The sequence below is a fragment of the Sinocyclocheilus grahami genome, unplaced genomic scaffold (genome assembly GCF_001515645.1).
Source record: "Sinocyclocheilus grahami isolate Dianchi unplaced genomic scaffold, SAMN03320097.WGS_v1.1 scaffold33.1, whole genome shotgun sequence".
NCBI lineage: Eukaryota > Metazoa > Chordata > Actinopteri > Cypriniformes > Cyprinidae > Sinocyclocheilus > Sinocyclocheilus grahami.
The window spans coordinates 27033-47041 of NW_015505212.1; the positions used below are offsets into that span (position 1 = coordinate 27033).

General features: G+C 36.3%; 1 protein-coding gene across 1 annotated transcript in view; it reads left to right on the plus strand.

The window, feature by feature from the left end:
- LOC107580973 (metabotropic glutamate receptor 8-like) overlaps window positions 1-20009 on the plus strand; it is a 114126-nt gene that overhangs the window by 20399 nt on the left and 73718 nt on the right. The window contains exons 2-3 of the mRNA XM_016266581.1: window positions 15943-15950; window positions 16039-16100. Of these exons, the coding sequence (XP_016122067.1) occupies window positions 15943-15950; window positions 16039-16100 (70 nt within the window). The remainder of the gene's footprint in view (window positions 1-15942; window positions 15951-16038; window positions 16101-20009) is intronic.

Consider the following 20009-nt stretch of genomic DNA (forward strand, 5'->3'; position numbering starts at 1 on the left):
TATATATATATATATATATATATATATATATATATATATTCATTTATTATATATGTTTATTTATTTGGAAGACAACAGTTGACATCTTATGTGATTTTACTTCTTGGGTATCTTGATTAAAGAATGTTTAGTTAAAATAAAAATAAATTTAAAAAGCCCAAAATACTTGTTTAGAAAATGATTTGTTTGTATCAGTGCTTCAAGTATGAATCAGTATTTGTTTGCAAAAACCGTAGCAACTTGTGTAACCTAGTTTGGTTGAACAGAAGCAGTGGAGGGAGAATGAAAGCTTACAAACACAGCTCATGCGTGAACACTGGCATCAGTCGGATATCAGATTGAGCTCATTAATTAAGAGTATTTTTAGATCTGATTCACAGAGTATGTTTGGATCCCCGGAGGCGCTGCCATCTCGTGTCTGCTCTGACTCGGTCATCCTGTGATATGAGCGCGAGAGGATGCAGGACACGACAGACGCCCAGAGAAAAACAGTCTGTTATTTATTCTGTGGTGGAGTCCCTCAGAATGAGCTTCCTGATGAAACCCGGTGATGTTAATAATGTATTCCTACAGTGTGAAACTGTCTCTGTATTCCCACCCACGCTGGCATTCATTTCTCACGGTTCACCGTGTCCAGCCGGATCCTGCCCTTCCTGATGGCCGTGGCTGGATTGTAAATTAAGAGAAAGAGTGAGTCAAAGAAAAGTCTTGATGTTCTTTCATAGTTCAGGAGACATTTGCTTCATTTAAGTATCAGGCTGACTCAGATACTTCTAGAATTCCTTTGCAGAATGTAAGAAGTAAGAGTAGAGCTTTAAAATGTATGATAACAGCTCATATTTGGTCTTGGGAGAATTTGATGAGAGGTTTGAGATTGTAATGAGACTTTTTGCAGACTTTAGCATCTTCGTTTGCTCTCCATGTAAGCTCATTGTTGTCTAGGGGAGGGTTTTAAACCGATTCATCATTTTTCTCTCTTTCCAGTTGTTATGAGGCTATATGTTGATCTTAGAGAAAAAAAAATCTGCATCATATATATTTTGGCAAGACTCACAAAGCAATAATTTTCACTTCAAAATCATACTAAAAAATATAAAAATACACTTTACAATTAGTTTTCATTGATATTTCCTCCAAATTTTCCTTCCTTATTTGTTTATTTGTTTGAGCTTAATCTTTTGAGAATTGGGAGATGTGTGTTTAAATCAGGGTTATTTTAGTATCACTGAGGCACTTTTATTGTTTTTATTAATATTTTGAATCATATGTATTTTTATATTTTCTGTTTTCATTTTAATTTTAGTTAGTTTTGTAATGTTGTTTTTTTGTCGTTTTTACTAGTTTGTGGTTTTTATAGTTTATTCAGTTTTATTTCAGTTTTAGTTTTTTTGTACATCAAGTTCAACTAAATGAAAATGAGAAATGTTGCCTTAGCAACTAGCTAAAAAAAATAAATAAATAAATTATATATATGTGTGTGTGTGTATATATGAAATAAATAAAAGCAAAATAATTTTTCTTTCTGATTTAAGCATCAAAACAATGCCCTATCGTATTGCAACGCATAAAAGCAGTCTTTTTTTTTTGGGGGGGAACTTTGAACTAGACCCATGGCAGTTTTTATGAGATTCAGTATGTTGTACAAACTTTTTGTCTCTAATAAGAACTGAATTTCAGTTTTTGGCATTGCATCCTCCTTTTAGCAATATTTGTTTCTTAGCCACAAAAATGGTCTACCTTCCCTCCATCTCTATTAGAGGACAGGGTTTGGTGTTGTTGTAACCACATTACAGCATCTGTGTCCATGCCTGCATTCCTCCACTCCTCCATGTTTAATAGAAACATTTAAGAAAAACCAGCTGTGACTTGCAAAGCTTAGCATGTTTGCTTGAGCTCTCTTACACCCAGCTGTGAGGAAGCGCTTTTCCCCTTCGTTGTGTCGCTTTTAATGTATTGCCTCTGAGGGTAATGTTATTCCCACACTGAAGTCAGCAGCTCAGCAGAGCGTAAAACAGAGACTGTTCGAAAATTAAGAATGGTGCAAAAAGTCAGTGGATGCAGGACTAATCAAGTTTTTGCCAAAACGGACTCGCTTGTCAGTTCTGCTTTCTCAACGATCTTCACTGACCCTGCTGAGCTGTAGTGCTAGACACCAGCGTCCTCAGGCCAGATGACTTGTAGTGAAATCAGATGGGTTGCCAGATCTTTAAATTCAGTGATACTAGCAGAATTGGAGAATCTGTTGTACTTTCTTTCTTCTGTGGATGACAAAAACGTTCCATAAAAGGTCCAATACGGCTTTAGAGCAGTTTAAATATAGTGCTCAAGTCATGTGGATGACTTTTATAGTACTTTAATGGTGCATTGTCCTTTTTGGAGCCTAAAAGTGTTTGTCCCCATTTATTATTATTTTATGGAAAAGAGCATCTGGAACATTCTGCTAAATGTCTTCACATTTCTAAGAAGTCTGAATGGTTGAATCTCTTTGACGCTCATTTTGTACTTCCCTGGACATTTTAAAGCTCCAAAATTGACCAGGAGCACCATAAAAGGTCCAATATAACTTCAGAAGATTTTTAATATAGTGCTCAAGTCATGTAGATAGCTTTTTAATAATACTTTAACGGTGCATATTGTCCTTTTGGAGCCCAAATAGTATTCATGCATTATTATTGTATGGAAAAGAGCTTCTGGGATGTTCTGCTAAATGTCTTCGTATTTCTAGGAAGTCTGAATAGTTGAATCTTCCCAAATGGACTCAAATGAAGATGCAAGCTCAATAATCAGGATTGGAGCCCATCATGTTTGAGGCGAGACCAAAAACCGTAGGAAAGTAAAATCAGATGGGTTGCCAGATCTTAATGTTCAGTGATGCAGGTAGAATTGGAAAATCTTGAATCTCTTAAAGTGATAGTTGAAGATTTTATGCTCATGTTGTACTTTCTTCTGTGGGCATTTTCTAACTCCAATTGACCAAAAGCACCATAAAAGTGGTCATATGTGACCCTGGAGCTAAAAACCAGTCTTAGGTCGCTTGGGTATATTTTTAGCAATAGCCAAAAAAACATTGTATGGGTCAAAATTATAGATTTTTCTTTTATACCAAAAATCATTAGGATATTAAGTAAAGATCATGTTCCATGAAAATATTTTGTAAATTTCCTACACTGTAAAAAAAAATCTGTGACAACTGTGGTTGCCAGAACTTCACCGTAAAAATATGGTAACAACATTTTAGGTTTTACAGACTTAATTTAAATTCACAATAAAATACCGTATTTCGGAGTACTAATATCTGTTTTGAACCATTGTAATGTACTGTAAAACTGGTAGTGATGAGAAAGCCACATGATGAACCAAAGTTCATCACAAACAGCTTTTCTACGAGCTGAGGAGGGCAATACTTATATATAGAAGGTGCACACAGTGTCATTCCCACGAACACTAAACCCCATCATGGTGACACACATGATACTGAAATAATTCAATAAACATTAATTTAACTACATTAGATATAAGATTAAACCCTAATGTACACAACTGATAAGAAAAAACTAAGAAGAAACATGTTATTTTAACAACAAAAAACATCAAATATGAAGTGTCATGCAGGGAATTCTGGGAGTGTCAATTTACGGATTGTCACTGTAAATTATACAATGACTTTTTCTTTTTCACTTCCAAAAACCGTATTTCTAACAGTATTTTACTGTAAAATGACATTAAATGTAATTACATTTATTCACCGAATATAGTATAGAAACTTACGGTTTTTACTGTAGCATTTTTACAGTCTTTTACTGTTAAAATCACAATCACTTTTTACAGTGTACTGTAAATAAATCAAAACGTAATTTTTGATTAGTAATATACATTGCTAAGAACTTAATTTGGACAACTTTTAAAGGCGATTTCTTCAGTATTTAGTTTTTTTTGCAGCCTCAGATTCCAGATTTTCAAATAGTTGTATCTCGGCCAAATATTGTCCTATCATAACAAACCATACATCAACAGAAAGCTTATTTATTCAACTTTCAGATTATGTATACATCTCAATTTCTGAAAATTGACTCTTATGACTGGTTTTGTGGTCGGAAAAAATTGCATCTGGGACGTTCTGCTAAATGTCTTCGTATTTCTTGGAAGTCTGAATGGTTGAATCTTCCCAAATGGGAAAATCTTGAAGCTCTTAAAGGGATAATTGATGATGTTATGCTCATGTTGTTCTTTCTTTCTTCTCTGGACATTTTCAAGCTCCAAAATTGACCAAAAGCACAATAAAAGTGGCCCATAATCAGATGACTTTCAGTATAGTTCTCAAGTCATGTGGATGACTTTTATAATACTTGGATGGTGCATTTTGTCCTTTTTGGAGTGCAAAAGTGCATCTGGGACATTATGCTAAATCTCTTAATATTTCCTTAAATTCTGTAAGGTTGAGTCTTCTCTATTGGGCTCAAATGAAGATGCAAGCTCAATAATCAGGTCTGAAGACCCTCTTGTTTGGGGCGAGACCAAAAAACATAGGACTGGTTTCACGTTTTTCATCTCTGTCATGCCTGAAGTGCAAGACATGAACCGAGCACAGCCAGAGAAATGACAAGACCTTATTGCCTGATTTTCTCCTCGTCTCATGTCGTGATGTGATGTGTGAGTCAGACCATTATCTCTGTCAGCTCTGCTCTTGCGCCCTTTAGAAAGTTTCCTCTCTCGTTGCAGGTAGCAGCAATTTTTTTTGAATAGACTACAACACTCCCCTCTTTATGGGTTTGAGATACACACGTCCGTCCAACCGTTGTTTACTGTTCTCTTCTCTGTTTTACTGTAAAATGACATTAAATGTAATTACATTTATTCACCGAATATAGTATAGAAACTTACGGTTTTTACTGTAGCATTTTTACAGTCTTTTACTGTTAAAATCACAATCACTTTTTACAGTGTACTGTAAATAAATCAAAACGTAATTTTTGATTAGTAATATACATTGCTAAGAACTTAATTTGGACAACTTTTAAAGGCGATTTCTTCAGTATTTAGTTTTTTTTGCAGCCTCAGATTCCAGATTTTCAAATAGTTGTATCTCGGCCAAATATTGTCCTATCATAACAAACCATACATCAACAGAAAGCTTATTTATTCAACTTTCAGATTATGTATACATCTCAATTTCTGAAAATTGACTCTTATGACTGGTTTTGTGGTCGGAAAAAATTGCATCTGGGACGTTCTGCTAAATGTCTTCGTATTTCTTGGAAGTCTGAATGGTTGAATCTTCCCAAATGGGAAAATCTTGAAGCTCTTAAAGGGATAATTGATGATGTTATGCTCATGTTGTTCTTTCTTTCTTCTCTGGACATTTTCAAGCTCCAAAATTGACCAAAAGCACAATAAAAGTGGCCCATAATCAGATGACTTTCAGTATAGTTCTCAAGTCATGTGGATGACTTTTATAATACTTGGATGGTGCATTTTGTCCTTTTTGGAGTGCAAAAGTGCATCTGGGACATTATGCTAAATCTCTTAATATTTCCTTAAATTCTGTAAGGTTGAGTCTTCTCTATTGGGCTCAAATGAAGATGCAAGCTCAATAATCAGGTCTGAAGACCCTCTTGTTTGGGGCGAGACCAAAAAACATAGGACTGGTTTCACGTTTTTCATCTCTGTCATGCCTGAAGTGCAAGACATGAACCGAGCACAGCCAGAGAAATGACAAGACCTTATTGCCTGATTTTCTCCTCGTCTCATGTCGTGATGTGATGTGTGAGTCAGACCATTATCTCTGTCAGCTCTGCTCTTGCGCCCTTTAGAAAGTTTCCTCTCTCGTTGCAGGTAGCAGCAATTTTTTTTGAATAGACTACAACACTCCCCTCTTTATGGGTTTGAGATACACACGTCCGTCCAACCGTTGTTTACTGTTCTCTTCTCTGTTGATTTACTTATGTGTCAGCCATCATTGAAGCAGCGACTGAGGTGATGTATTGTTCAGATTGATGGCACCTGCAGGATAAGTGTGATGTATGAGTGTGCTGGTTAGGAAATCGGAAAATGACTTCCTAATACATGTCGGAATGTTACGATGAGCTCGATGTTACCATGTTACTTGGCCTCATTTTAAGGGTCAGGAAAGTTAAATTTTTTTTTTTGGTTCTCTGACCTTTTTAGTGGGTCTTTTTGATGTCTTAATGAGCTAAACAACCAACAGCTGTCTCTGCAAAAAGCCTTTGCACAGTCAAACAAATCTGCGTTAGTCTTTGTGTTCCAAAACACAACAGACATCATTTTAAGGCGTCATAAGTATACTGTGATCTCGAAGGCTGTACCAAAAGGTAGGAACCTCTTCAGATAGCTCATTTTGGCCAAAATAATAAAACATTGCATGTGTTCTTTGTGGTAAAGGCAATACCAGAATGCATTGCACCAAAGCTCAGTTAAAAAACTCCATCCAAGATGGCAGATGAAGTCAGAGAAATTTTCATATGTATAGATATACAGATAGGTAGATGGATGGATAGATGGATGGATGGATGGACGGAGAGAGAGACAGATTGATAGATAAACAGTGATGGATGGATAGGTGGACGGATGGATGGCAGCTATCTGTGTAGACGGGTAGTCAGTGCACTAGGTTTTGGAACGTTGACTTATTATTGACATATTACCACTCTAAAACTGTGTCTGATTTCAGATCAGTGAGTGATCCATTGTGAGGCTGGCTTCTGTTGGACCTGAGTGTCATTGAAAGAGTTTCAGTGGTCAAAATTGTGGAAACTGCAGTCATCAAACATTTACACCTTACATAGTCTGTCATCAATTAGAAATGTCATTCAATCGCCCGTTGGTTCATAGTCGAATTAGAGTCACTTTTAACACATTCCCTTTGATTAAACAGTTTGAGTTCCATCTGCTAGTCGCTTCAAGAAGTCCAGTAATTGTCTGGTTAAGTATGTGGTCCATTGCTCTGATTGGCTCTTGTACTCTCAGCTTTTCAGCTCGGGATGTTGGATCTTTGCAGTCATATTGGTGTGGTAATGAGCTCATCGCGGAGGGCGCAGGAAAGGACTGGTGATTAGAATTAATCATCCCGCTGAGAGGCTTTTTGAGAAGAACCTTAGAGCTGTAATTAGGGTGGGGGCACCGTCTTCCATCTCGCCGCAACATACTGCACTGGCCTCATTAATAACTGGGCCAATGGTGTTGTCAATTAAAGAAAACATCTCTGTAACTTTTGCCACCTTGCAAATCAACAAGGCCTTGTGTCTCTCCCAAGAATGCTAAAAACTCAGTGATCTTTAAATTAATTTGTCTGTCCTCTTGGAAATATTCGTGATTGGGACTACAAAAATCAGCCTTCAAGGTTAACAAGAAAACAAACCAGTTAATAACAAAGCACTTGGATCCTTCCTTCTGTGCAGATCATTTTGTCCCTGTCATGTATGCAGTTGTTTTTTTTACATAAACATATGCAATACTATTCTTAATTCATATATACTGTGTATGTGTATATATATATATATATATATATATATATATACGCTGTATATATTAATTTAGATTTTTACATACAGTATGTATTTAACATTTTTCTTCTCTGTTTTATGACAACTGATATCCTATTCACCTACCACTTTTGTGCAATACATTTCTGTTTATTGTCATTTATTTAGTTTCATATAAAAAGACTGATAAGATTTTGCAAACTGTGTATTGGACTGGTGAATTGAATGAATGTCCAATCAATCAATCAATCAATCAATCAATCAATCAATCACTCAATCACTCAATCACTCAATCACTCACTCACTCACTCACTCACTCACTCACTCACTCACTCACTCACTCACTCATGTAATTTTTAATCATTTAATTTAATTTAATTGTCGGTTCCTTAATGACATTATCCTCTAAGTAGTGTCTGAGCTTGAGTAGCTGTTTTATGGAAGTCCAGTAAAGCCTTTTTTCTGAAAAAAAAAACTTCCTTAAATTGCAGCACAAACATATTCATTCAGATTTCAAGAGGTTCTGCATAACAGGAATGACCCATTAAACATTTGGAAGAAAATCTGGCACGCAGGTCACCGGGGTGTCTAATAGCATAATTCTGTATCCCATTACAGAGCGGCGTGTCAGATATGGTTATATACTGCAGAAATATGAGAGAGGAGTAAATAAAAGAGCACGTATGAGTCATTGACCGAAGCCATTATTAGACTCTGCAATCAAATTGATGGAGGTGATTACAGCCACATTAAATGATATTCATTTAGCACATTAGTGTCAAACTGAGCTGGAGAACTGAGAGGATGTCTGTTTAAGGTGGGAAAAGTCTGCTACTTTATAACAGAATATAATAAGTAGCTTGAATAGGAAGTGAATTAAATAGGGTTGATTATACATGCAAACACTAAAGCGAGAGAGAAAAAATGGACACTGTTCAATTAATAAATTAATACAAATATCTTAATCTGTTATTTTTGTTTTTCACTAAAGATATCTAAAAAACTTCTAACTGTTGAAGCATGTTTTATACTGTCTTGGACTAAAAGGTTGCTAGGCAGTTAATAGGGTGTTTTTGGTGGTTGCTAGGGTTTTGCTACAGTATGCAGTTGCTATGGTGTTCTGGGTGTTTGGAGGTTGCTAGGGTATTCTGGTTGGTTGCTAGAACATTGCTAGGCAGTTAAGAGGGTGTTTTTGGTTGATGCTACAGTATGGTGTTGTTAGGGTGTTCTCGGTGGTTGCTAGGGTGTTCCTATGCAGTTGTTAGGGTGTTCTTGGTGGTTGGAGATTGCTAGAGTGTTCTAGGTGGTTGTTAGACAATTAATAGGGTGTTTTTGGTGGTTGCTAGGGTGGTGCTACAGTATGCGGTTGCTAGGGTATTCTTGATGGTTGCTAGGGTGTTTGAAGGTTGCTAGAGTGTTTGAAGGTTACTAGAGTGTTCTATGTGGTTCCTAAAAGGCTACTAGACAGTTAGTGTTTTTGGTGGTTTCTAATATGGTGCTACAGTATGCGGTTGCTAGGATGTTCTTGGTGGTTGCTAGGTTGTTGTTATGCTGTTGGTAGTGTGTTCTGGGGTGAATCGTTCAAGGTGAGATATATAGGGTGTCTTTGCCAAATTGGGGTAAGATAAATAAACTTAACTCAGAATATATTCCTGAAAACTAGTCTTAATATTTAGCCATTTTGCTTCACAAGTACATTTAAGAATATATTTACTGGTCATTTTTACTGGTTTGCTGTTGGGTTTTTTTGTCGTTTTTTTTGTGTTAAAGCTCTAGATATGAACTTTGACTCTGTTGATATAAGATTTCCCAGCAGACATCCTTGATGCTGTCACTCATCTGTGCTTGTATCCATGACAGAGTGTCCCATCCATCTCCCTGGTGTGTGTTTTTCAGATGGACAGTCCCAAATAAACAAGCACATAGTCACATTCTGACCTGCTGACATTTCAGATTTATAGAGAGTGTGTGTGTGTGTAAATTCCATTCATGATGTCATCAATTCCAAATGTCACTCATTAAAATTTAATTTCCGATCTTGCTAAAAAGCTGGCAGGGATGTGCACAGCGGACAGGGTTCAGCTCTGCATGCATCTGAAGTCTGCAGAGAGCCGGTGGTAGTGATTGTGGTTTTGGCAGGGTTGGGTTCGCTCTGTTTTTTCAGGGCCAGTACACATTTCTGATGCCGAAGCCACTGGATCATATGTGCTCGCTCGCAGCTTGCTAAAGAGGAAGAGGTTACGATGAGTTTTGGGCGAATGTCATAAAGAAATTAGGTTTTTGTGCCAAAATGATCATTTTCCTCACAAAAAAAGGAAGCCTTTTATTTAATATTCAGAAAAAAATATGGCATGTATAGTCTCATCACAGAAAAGAAAGTTTTTATGGACAATACCATCACATGTGCTTACTTTACGTATTGTATGCATATTTTTCTTATGCACTTTTTAATTTGAATGCGTCTTTTTCTGCATTATAGTAGGCTGGAGTTTTGTTACCAGAGGTTTCTGAATACTAGGAGTGTGTGATATTGTTATAGAAATGATCATGACAATTTAGATTAGATATAAATGCATAATTCATATGTATTAGCTAAGAAAAAGAAATAATGATAATATAAATGTAAAAAATTGTTGCTAAACAAATCTTGTCCTAACAATAGGGTTTAGTTTCTTGCTATTGTTGCTAGGAAGGTTGTTAGGCAGTTAATAGGGTGTTCTTAGTGGTTGCTGGGGTGTTATGCTTTCCGTGGTGGGTGACAGTTGCTGATGTGTTCTGGGTGGTTGCTATTTGTGGTGGTTGCTCGGGCGTTGCTAGGCAGTTACAAGAGTATTCTTGATGGTTGCTAGGGTGTTTATAAAAGGTAGCTAGGGTGTTGCTAAGGTATTCTAAATGGTTGATAGGGTGTCCTATAGGGCTGCACGATAAATCGAAATGGAATCGAGATCGCGATTCGACAGAAGCTGCGATTGTCATGCGTATCTTTCAGTGAAGCACGGTTCTGTGATCAGCAGTAAATCTCCATCCAAAGGCCAGAGGGCACTCTCGCGCTGAAACTCCAAATATGCCTCGCAGAAGAAACCCAGGAAATGCCTATCGCTGTTGCTGAATAAACAGAAGATTCAACTGCTTTCATTGATTCATGACTAATAAACACACGACTATGGCAATATATGGTTTATCTGAGTTCTTATTATTATAATTTTCATTAAAATAAAGCATATTTATAATGCAATGCCTTTATCACTGCTTAAATACTATGAAATATGTTGCGTGCCTTATTCTGTGTAAGAAGCCACATCATCTCACAGAAGGATTTATTTCAAACACTCGACTGACATTATGAAGTGAGTTTGGAGTAAAAAAATGTTATTAAATGTGGTATTTTCACATGCTTTCAGATGAAGCAGCATTTACTTCACAGAGCCGTAGTTCACCGAGAAGCTATGCAAACAGCTGTCATTATCGCGAACGATTTCTTCGATTTCATAATCGCGCAATGATGATTTCCTGCTGATTACAGAACCGGCTTTACTAACAAAATGCATATGACAATCGCATTCGATTAATCGTGCAGCCCTAGTGTCCTAGGTGGTTGCTAGGTTGTTGCTTTGTGGTTGCTAAAGTGTTCTGGGTGGTTGCTATTCTTGGTGGTTGCTAGGGTGTTGCTAAGCAGTTACAAGGGTACTCTTGTTGGTTACTAAGGTGTTGCTATAGCAAGGGTATTCTGGGTGGTTTATATAAGGGTGTTGCTAAGTGGTTGCTAGGTTATTCTAAATGGTTGCTAAGGTGCTGTTATGCAATTTGTATGCATTTCTTGTCTTATTTCGTAATACTTTTCTAATATTATATAATATGTAATGTTAGAGTATCTGGAATATATATAATTTATATATTTATAATGTATTATATTGTCATTTAATTATTACATTAATTTTTACATATTTAATTTGTGATTTTAATTAATTTAATAATATAATGGTTGCCATGCAGTTGCTAGGGTATTGCTAGGGTGTTCTTGGTGGTTGCTATGCAATTCTTATTTCTTTTTTGCCTTATTTCTTAATACTGTAATGAGTGTAGAAAACAGAGAATTGTCTAGTTCCAGATTATAAAGGACTGACTGAGAGTCAGAAAATGAGAAAGAGAGGCCGTGAGAGTTTGAGAGGAAGTGATTTATCCACTCACTTGAAAGGAAGCACGTCTTTAATTCTCGCTGCAGTACACATGCGTATTTTTGATCCATTGGAGCTGAAGTGCATCACTGAAGGACTCCCGGCGCGTGATCAAGAGGGCGAACGGCATGAGAAGACCTGTCGTACTCAGATGGCCTGTTCGTCCGTCAGGTTAAAAGAAAGAATTTATTCTTGCTGGTGCCATCGTACATATTCATGAGAAGAGCGGCATTTGCATTCTGCCAATGCGAGAGAATGTGAGAAATCCCTTTCCTTCAGCTTCTTGTGGAGAAAGATAAAGCAGCTTATGGGAAAGTGCAGGAACAGGATGTTGTGTCTTCCAGGTTTTGTCGAATGAGAGATTAAACCCTTTATGAAAATTGGTTATTGGTTTCCAAAGGTAAGCTGTATTCCTGGGATGTGTTGAAGTGTTGTTGAGGGGTGTGAATCACATCCAGATAGAGTTCAATGTGGTAAAAGTCCAGAATCGGTCTGGAATAGGTCATTTCAAACCATTGTGCATTTCTTTCATAAGGGGAATACAAAAAGGAGATAAAAAGCAGCTGTTCTTCTCCGTACAGTGTGAGTGGGGACAGACACTGTCAAGCTATGAAAAAAACAAAAAAGCACCAAGAAAGTGTAATAATAATAATAAGTTGGTTGTCTCACATCTTGTAGTTTGAATATCAAGAATGGTGAAAGTTACTTAATATAATTTTAATTAATTAAATAATTTATTTTTGTTTAGCTTTTGTAGAATCTTGATATTTTAATATTAATATTACTTAATAAAAAATATTAAAAAGTAAGATAGCTGATAGCAGTCATCTTAGTAATAGTTTTCATTCTATCCGGTCAGTATTTTATGCTAACTAAATTATTATATTATTTTCAGAGAACTATTTCTGCTGAACTTGTGCTTTCAAAGCAAGGCGTATTTATGCCAGTCATTTGAAATATTCATCGACTCTGACTGCTGCTTTAAAGATTGTGATGAGTGTTTGACCTCGGCGTGTTTTGCTTGGCTCCTGCTGCGAGAGGTTAGTTGAGTTCTCGCTCAGAAAGTCCTCCCAAAAGACACGGCCGTCCGTTTGAAGAACCTTTCTGTTCTCAGAATCAGGCATTCTGCGGCGTCTCTCTCCCAGGACCTCAGAGGTCATTTTCATCGTCGACTTTGAGAATTTTATGAAAGGATCTCTTATTATTCTGCACATTTTCCGTTCATCTCGGCTTTCCCAAATGTAGCGGCACATCTGAATGAATAGCTGCCTTCCAGGAAATTGAATTAGTGTAATCATCAGGGCCGCAAGAGTCTGGGCATCCCAGCATGCCGCTGAACACTGGCACTGATGTTAATGAAGATTGTGCTTCTACAGGGGCCGTCGTGAGATAACTAACCTGCTTCTTCAAAGCCTGACTTGCGCATATGCTGTTTATGCCATCTTATTGCCAAAGTAAGACTTTTAAGTGATCGTTCTATGAAGTAAATGTTATTCTAATGGTCTCAGGACATCTATTTTTCAATGTTACATCTGTTTGCCTGAAGCAGAACGGCTACAGAGGAAACAGTTATTTCATCTTAGAGAGATAATCAGAGGAATGACATGGCTTTTGAAAAGACCATGCATTTTGTGTTTTAGGTGCTGATTTACTGGAAAAGTCACCAGAGTCAGCTGCTTTAGCAACAAGGTTTGTGGTTGAATTGCATGACTGGTCAGCTAGCTAGACCAGCACAACACTAAACTATCAAACCAGCCTAGACCAGCATGAAATCTCTGGTTTAAGTTGGTCTATTCTGCAGGGGTTATAACGGGACGTTCATTTATGAGTTCAGTAGCTGACGTGATTTTCTGGGAATAAAGCAACAAAATGAAGAGCAAAAATGCACATTATGTGTCTAATTAATACTATATCTGTCATTTATCATGACATCTTAATCAGTATTTCCAGTGGCTTTCCAGTAAAAATATACTGTGTTTACTGAAAAACAAAATTGCTAAGACATTTCATAACATAAATTGTACAGTGTAATGTCTATAATTGAATTCAAAATCTTGAATTAAATTGATTTTTTTATTATTATTATTTTGGGAATTTTACATTTAGATAGTTCTTGAGTGATCTATGGGAATAAAATGGAGATATTTTTTACTCTTTTCTCAAAGCAACAGTGCTTTTGTCTTGTTTTCCAGTAAAAACGTAAATTTACTGAAAAAAAAAAACATTAAGACATTTAATGACAATTTTTTTTATAGTGCAATGTATATAATTTATATTTAATTAAAATATATTAAGATTGGTTGATTTATTGTGATATCTTAAACATTATTGTTTTGTTTTTCATTAAAAAAATAAATATTTACTGAAAAGCAAAATTGTATAACATTCATTATTAAGGCATTTATTGACAGAAATTTTACTGTATAATGTCTTTATATAATTTTATATAATTTTGTCAAGCCAACAAAGAGTAGATGTTTATTTAATAATATATGTATGCAATTTATAATGACATGTTAACCAGTGTTTTTGTCTTGTTTTCCAGTAAAAATATACATTTACTAAGAAGCAAAATTTCATATTAAGAACTTTATTGAGAAATGTTACTGTATAATGTCTATATATAATTATATATATATATTAGTCTCAATATGAAGACCTCACATTTTTCTGATACAGCTCAGGACAGCGCCATCATCTGCTGTTTATTTATGTAGATGAGTTGCAGGGCTCCTGATCGTCATGTTAGTAACAACTCTGTGTTACTTGCAGCCCAGAGACTTTACAAGCCAGGGCAACACAGATTACTCAGAGGACTCGGCTTTACAAGGGGACTTTAGCTGTTTTTTTCCCCCCCAACACTTTCACCCCCTGAAGGCTGGGTTTCTGTGCATGTAATCAGAATGTGCCATATAAACAGCAAGGTCCACTAATAAAAGCCGCAGCTGTCTGGCCTTCACAAAACATCACAACTGCTTTCGTTCAGCTCGGGAATGCCTAATGAAGCAGGCTTTTGTATTGTCATGTCCAGGGAATAATCATGCTGTTTTATAGGGAAGCATGGGAAGATGGATTGTGTGTTGAGTGTTTATTTCTCTGCTGGTTTTCTTTGTGAATTTGAGTGTCTTGATTTGCGTGTCTTTTTCTCCCCACTGCGAGGGCTTTGCTCCACACCTGTCTGTGGAAGAGATATAAATTGTGCATTGATTGCTTGTTGCTGGAGCGTATATGCCGCCCCTCAGTGTCAAAAACAATGTTATCTTCATATCTCTTTGCTAGGGCCAAATGTGGCTCTGAACATTGTGGACACCCCCATAAAAGATTTGATGAGAGACATGTGATTTTCCTAACCTATAAAGGTGAAGTAGATTAGGTAGATCAAAAATAACTATGATGCCAACGTCAAACCTGAAGGACAGGTGCAACAACATCAAAATATGGTTCACTAAACATTTAATGCAACAGTTCAGATTTAGTCAAGCTTATCTGAAAATAAACACTAAGTACTAATCTATGATTGTAGACAATTCTATCAATGCACGCACAACAAAATTTCATTTTCATAATCTGTATTTTTGTCTTGGTTTTTGGTAAAAATATAAATTTACACAAAAGCACAATTGCATAATATATTAAGACTTTTAATGAGACGTATGTCTTAACATAGTTTAGATTTTGTTCAAGACATTAAGAGTATTTATATGATTTTTCTTGCCATATTGGCATGCATTTATGTATGTATTTAATTATGCAGTTGTGCATGTATGCATTTTATTAATTCATATTTATAAATGTACACATTCATTAATTTATTAACGCATTTGTGTATTTATGTGTATACACATTTATGCATTTATTTATTTATGCATTTATTCATGCATAAATCTGGCCAAAATTAGGTTAGACAAATTCGAATTGGTAACTTCTTTTTGTTCATTATTCATTAAGAGAATCATTTCATAACAGTAACTCTTTTGTGAATCTGGTTACGCTGTTTTGTTTGCAGCCAGCAAAGACAAAACAATGATGTTTAGTCTATTTATTGTATTTTTATCTCATCATATTCAATTCAGACATTTTGTGTAAAATATAATTTCATCAATTCAGAGATGGCGTAGCAACGTCCTGGCAACCACTGGCATTGTGGAGACTAACAAATACCGCTCTTATCTACTTCAGAGTGTTCGAAGCATCTTATATTATTTGCACGAACTTTAATGTCAATGAAAATCCTGTAAAATCTAATGTGCTTTGCTGTGATGCTGCAGATTGAGCAGTAATGATAGCAGGGCAGGCGGTGCGCAGCTTTTGTTACTAAAGAAAATATGATTTTGTTTGATTCAAGGTTCTTTTCTTTCTTTTAGCATGTACGGCGGCACTGTTCAAGCCCATAAAGTAGTTAAACTCTGCTTAGTCATGACACCCTGTGAGTGTGAGTTAAAGCTGTTTGTGTTTAGTACCTTTAATACAGAGGTAATGTTTTCCTGGAAGGTAACTCTAAAACTCTGATTTAGTTACCATATTTTTGATAAGTTACAAGAGCTCTGGGACATTATTTTGCATTTGGTTTTTTTTTTTTCTTTTCCCTAATCGCCTTGGGGTCAGAACCATGGTGTATTGTGCATTTGATTAAATCCCATGTTTTCATACCTTTTCCATAAAACATTCTTTCAACTGCTTTTTGGTCCAAATATTGGTTCAAATTAGCATAAAACACAGACCAATAATGTCTTCAGCAGGATTTGTAAGACGTTGAAGTCAGAAAGAGGCACTTGCGTCTCTTTGTGCACCTTAATCAGAAGACTGAATAGAAGCCGGTCTGCAAAGCCTAATCGTCTGCAGCTCGTCCAGGGGTGTCATGGTGAGTGTCCTGATTTGATCCATCAGCGCTTTGCTGCAGCGGGTGGTGGACAAAACAGCCAGCTTCATCTGCAAACTGTCAGGCTAGTTGATAACTCTAACAGCCTGCCCATGCTGTCTGATCGAACTCTTCTTGGTGAACTTTCCTTCTGTCTGGTAATGTTGCTTAAAGGAACAGTTCACCAAAAATGAAAAAATGCTGAAAATGTACTCGACCTCAGGCCATCCAAGATTTTCACACACAGTTTTTCATTTCACAAGACGTTTACTGATGGACTGGAGTGGTGTGGATTATTGTGAGGCTTTTATCAGCTGTTTGGACTCTCATTCTGACGGCACCCATTCACTGCAGAGTATCCATTGGTGAGCAAGTGATGGAATGCTACATTTCTCCAATTCTGATGAAGAAACAAACTACACCTTGGATGGCCTCAGAGTGAGTATATTTTCAGCTAATTCCATTTTTTGGGTGAACTATTGCTTTAAACATTTGACTACAACACAAATTTCACCTTATGTGTGATTTCAGCTCCGTCACAAGTCTGTTTTTGTAAAGGAGACCATGTCGAATGTTATAAATCGGCGTAGCTGACGATATTGCCCTTGTAATAATGCAATTAAAGGAAGGGTGATTCGTATAAAGGCGGACGTTTCATCCTTCAAATGCCAAACTTGTAATGCAGTTTTAATGGAAAGTCATGCGTAAGAAACATCAGTCGCCGCCCGGCTTGCCGATTGTTTCTATAATTTAGAGAGAATCATTTGAATTATTGATTAGTGTTCAGAACATGTAATTTGCATAATGTGGACATGTGTCTGTATTTCATGAGCGCGTGTTGCCAGCAGCAATGCTTCATGCTCAGTATAGGCAGTTAGGCCGGCAGCTGCAGAACAGCGTGCTCGTTTTAGAGAACAGCAAAGACTCGCTTAGGCAGAACAAACACTTGGCATGTTGACAACACTGAAATTACGTTGTGTCACTCTGCGTACATGGTTCTTGACATTTATCCTCTATTACAACCCAGGTGCTAAACTAGGCGTCAGAGCAGGTGGAAATAAATATAGTGACAAAAAAATCCAGTCTCCTCCTATATATATATATATATATATATATATAGCTATGTCCTTTAAAAGAAGTGGCAGTTTGAATTGAATGAAACTGAATGTTTTCCAGTACAAATATCACAACATTCTTAAATCAAAAGACATTTACTTGAGTAGCAAAATGACTTAATATATTAATTCTTGTTTTCTTAAAAATCTAAATGAAGTGAGTTTAAGCTTAATATAAAAGACAAAATATCTGCCAATGGAGACAGAAAAATAAATAAACTTAAAAAAAAAAAAAGAAAAAAAAAAAAAGTATTTTTCTGACACCATTGGCAGATATTTTGTGTTGTTTTAAGCATGAACTCATTATTTCATAGAACATCTTTATTTATTATGTGAATTACAACAGTGTTTATTAGAACTATCAAATTTTGTTATTAGTTTGATTGCATCATATAATAATTGGTGTTAATAGTGTTCATCGTCTGTTTGATTACGTCTTTAATTGATTTTTCCGTACATTTCTGCCATATGTACGTTAACTGACAGTCACCACTGATAAGCTACCGCTAAATATTGTAGAAACTTAATTTGCTGTAAAGTTGCTTTGCAACGATTTGTATGGTGAAAAGCGTTATAGAAATAAACTTGAATTGAATTGAATATTTGAATTTTTTTTGTAACATTATAAATGTATTTACTGTCACTTTTTGATCAATTTAATGCGTAACAATTGCATCATTTTCAATTGCATTTCTATAGTCTGTAAATTAGCTTACTGTGCTTCAATAGGCAGATATAAATATGAATATTTTAAAATATACTTTTATCTCATAATTCAGAGTTTTTTCTAGGAATTCTGAGGTTAAATCTCACAATTCACACTTTTTTTCTCAGAATTTCAAGATGCAAGCACAGAATTGCAAAAAAAAAACAAAAAAAACAGAGAATTGAATTGTGTCAGAATTATCAGATAAAAAAGTCGCAATTACATTTTTATTTTTCACTCAATGCAAAAATTGAGATATAAACTCAATTAAGAGAAAAAGAATTGTGAGATGTAAAGAGAGTTCTGAGAAAAAAAATGTAATTTGTGAGATGCAAACTGAGAAATAATTTTTTTATTCCATGGTGGAAACGTGATTCAATCTACTATTATCTTAACGCTTTCTCAAATTGAATTTTCATTCTCAAAATGGCACTTTTTTATCCCTAAACATGAACTTTTTTTCTTTTCATATCACTGTGCCGAACTTCACTGAATCTCACACAGTCTCCAGATGCCAGGACTCTCAAATGTTCACTATCATACCACAGCAGCTATGAAGTACAGGTGTACCTGACGTGACAGTAGTGTGACTGTTAAGGCTACACTACTGTCACATCACAATCACAGATTGCCTGAAGCGTCTGACCTATAAGTGAATTAGTGCATACGGTCTCTGCTCAGAGCTCTTTTCCAGTAGCCATGAGACCATCGGCACCGCTGTGCAAAGCTGTCATTTCGGCTGCCTCGTGTCTGCCCGGTTTTTTCATTCTCTCAGTGGAGCAAAAGCAATCAGAATGGTGCATCGATCTCCAATGTTCAAGTTTGCTTGAGGGATTTTACAGAATCTACACTTGGGTGCTTCTCAGACGGCTGAGAGCTGTCATATTCCGTTCTGGAAATCAGCGGGAGGAAAGGAATAATTCACACGCCGGCACTCAACGGGGACGGAAGGAAGTCAGAGCTTCTGCCGGTATCTGGCACTTACTGTTTGACCTTATTAAACCAAAGCAAATGCCAGCGCAGCTATAGTGGGTCGCTTTTTCTTGTTCTTGGTCACACTTTGTTGTCTTCACAAATAACCATAGATAAACTAAGAATGGCATTTGCTCAAATACGTCCTGGCAAACAGGGATCTATGCTTCGGGATTCCAGTAAACACGGCGTGTGTCCTGTAGAGATTAACATGCGCTGGTTTTCAGCGTAGCGATGTTGGGTTCAGACGGCTGGGGAGACATGAATAGATTAACAGAAGCTTGAGGACTGTATAATGTTACCAAGATTTGGTGGAAGAGACGTTCACTTGGTAAAGCAAGGGTAGCATAATGCATTCAAGTGATTGTTCACACGAAAAGGGAGAAATTAATCAAAAATCATTTCTCACCATCATGTCGTTCCCAATTTGTATGCTAATCTGATTTTCTTTCCTCTACTGAAAACAAAAGCTGATTATCTGAAGATTGTTTGAGCCGTACAATGAAAGTGGACTGTGATTTATTTTGCCAAGCTATGAAAAATGACAAAAGGCAACATAAAGTGACTTCAAACTACTTTTATGGTGCTTTTATGATGTTTTTTTAAAGGAAGATTGGCAGTAAAAGTCACAAGTGAGTAACTGTATTTATAAATATATTGTAAATACAATACCCCCCCCCCCCC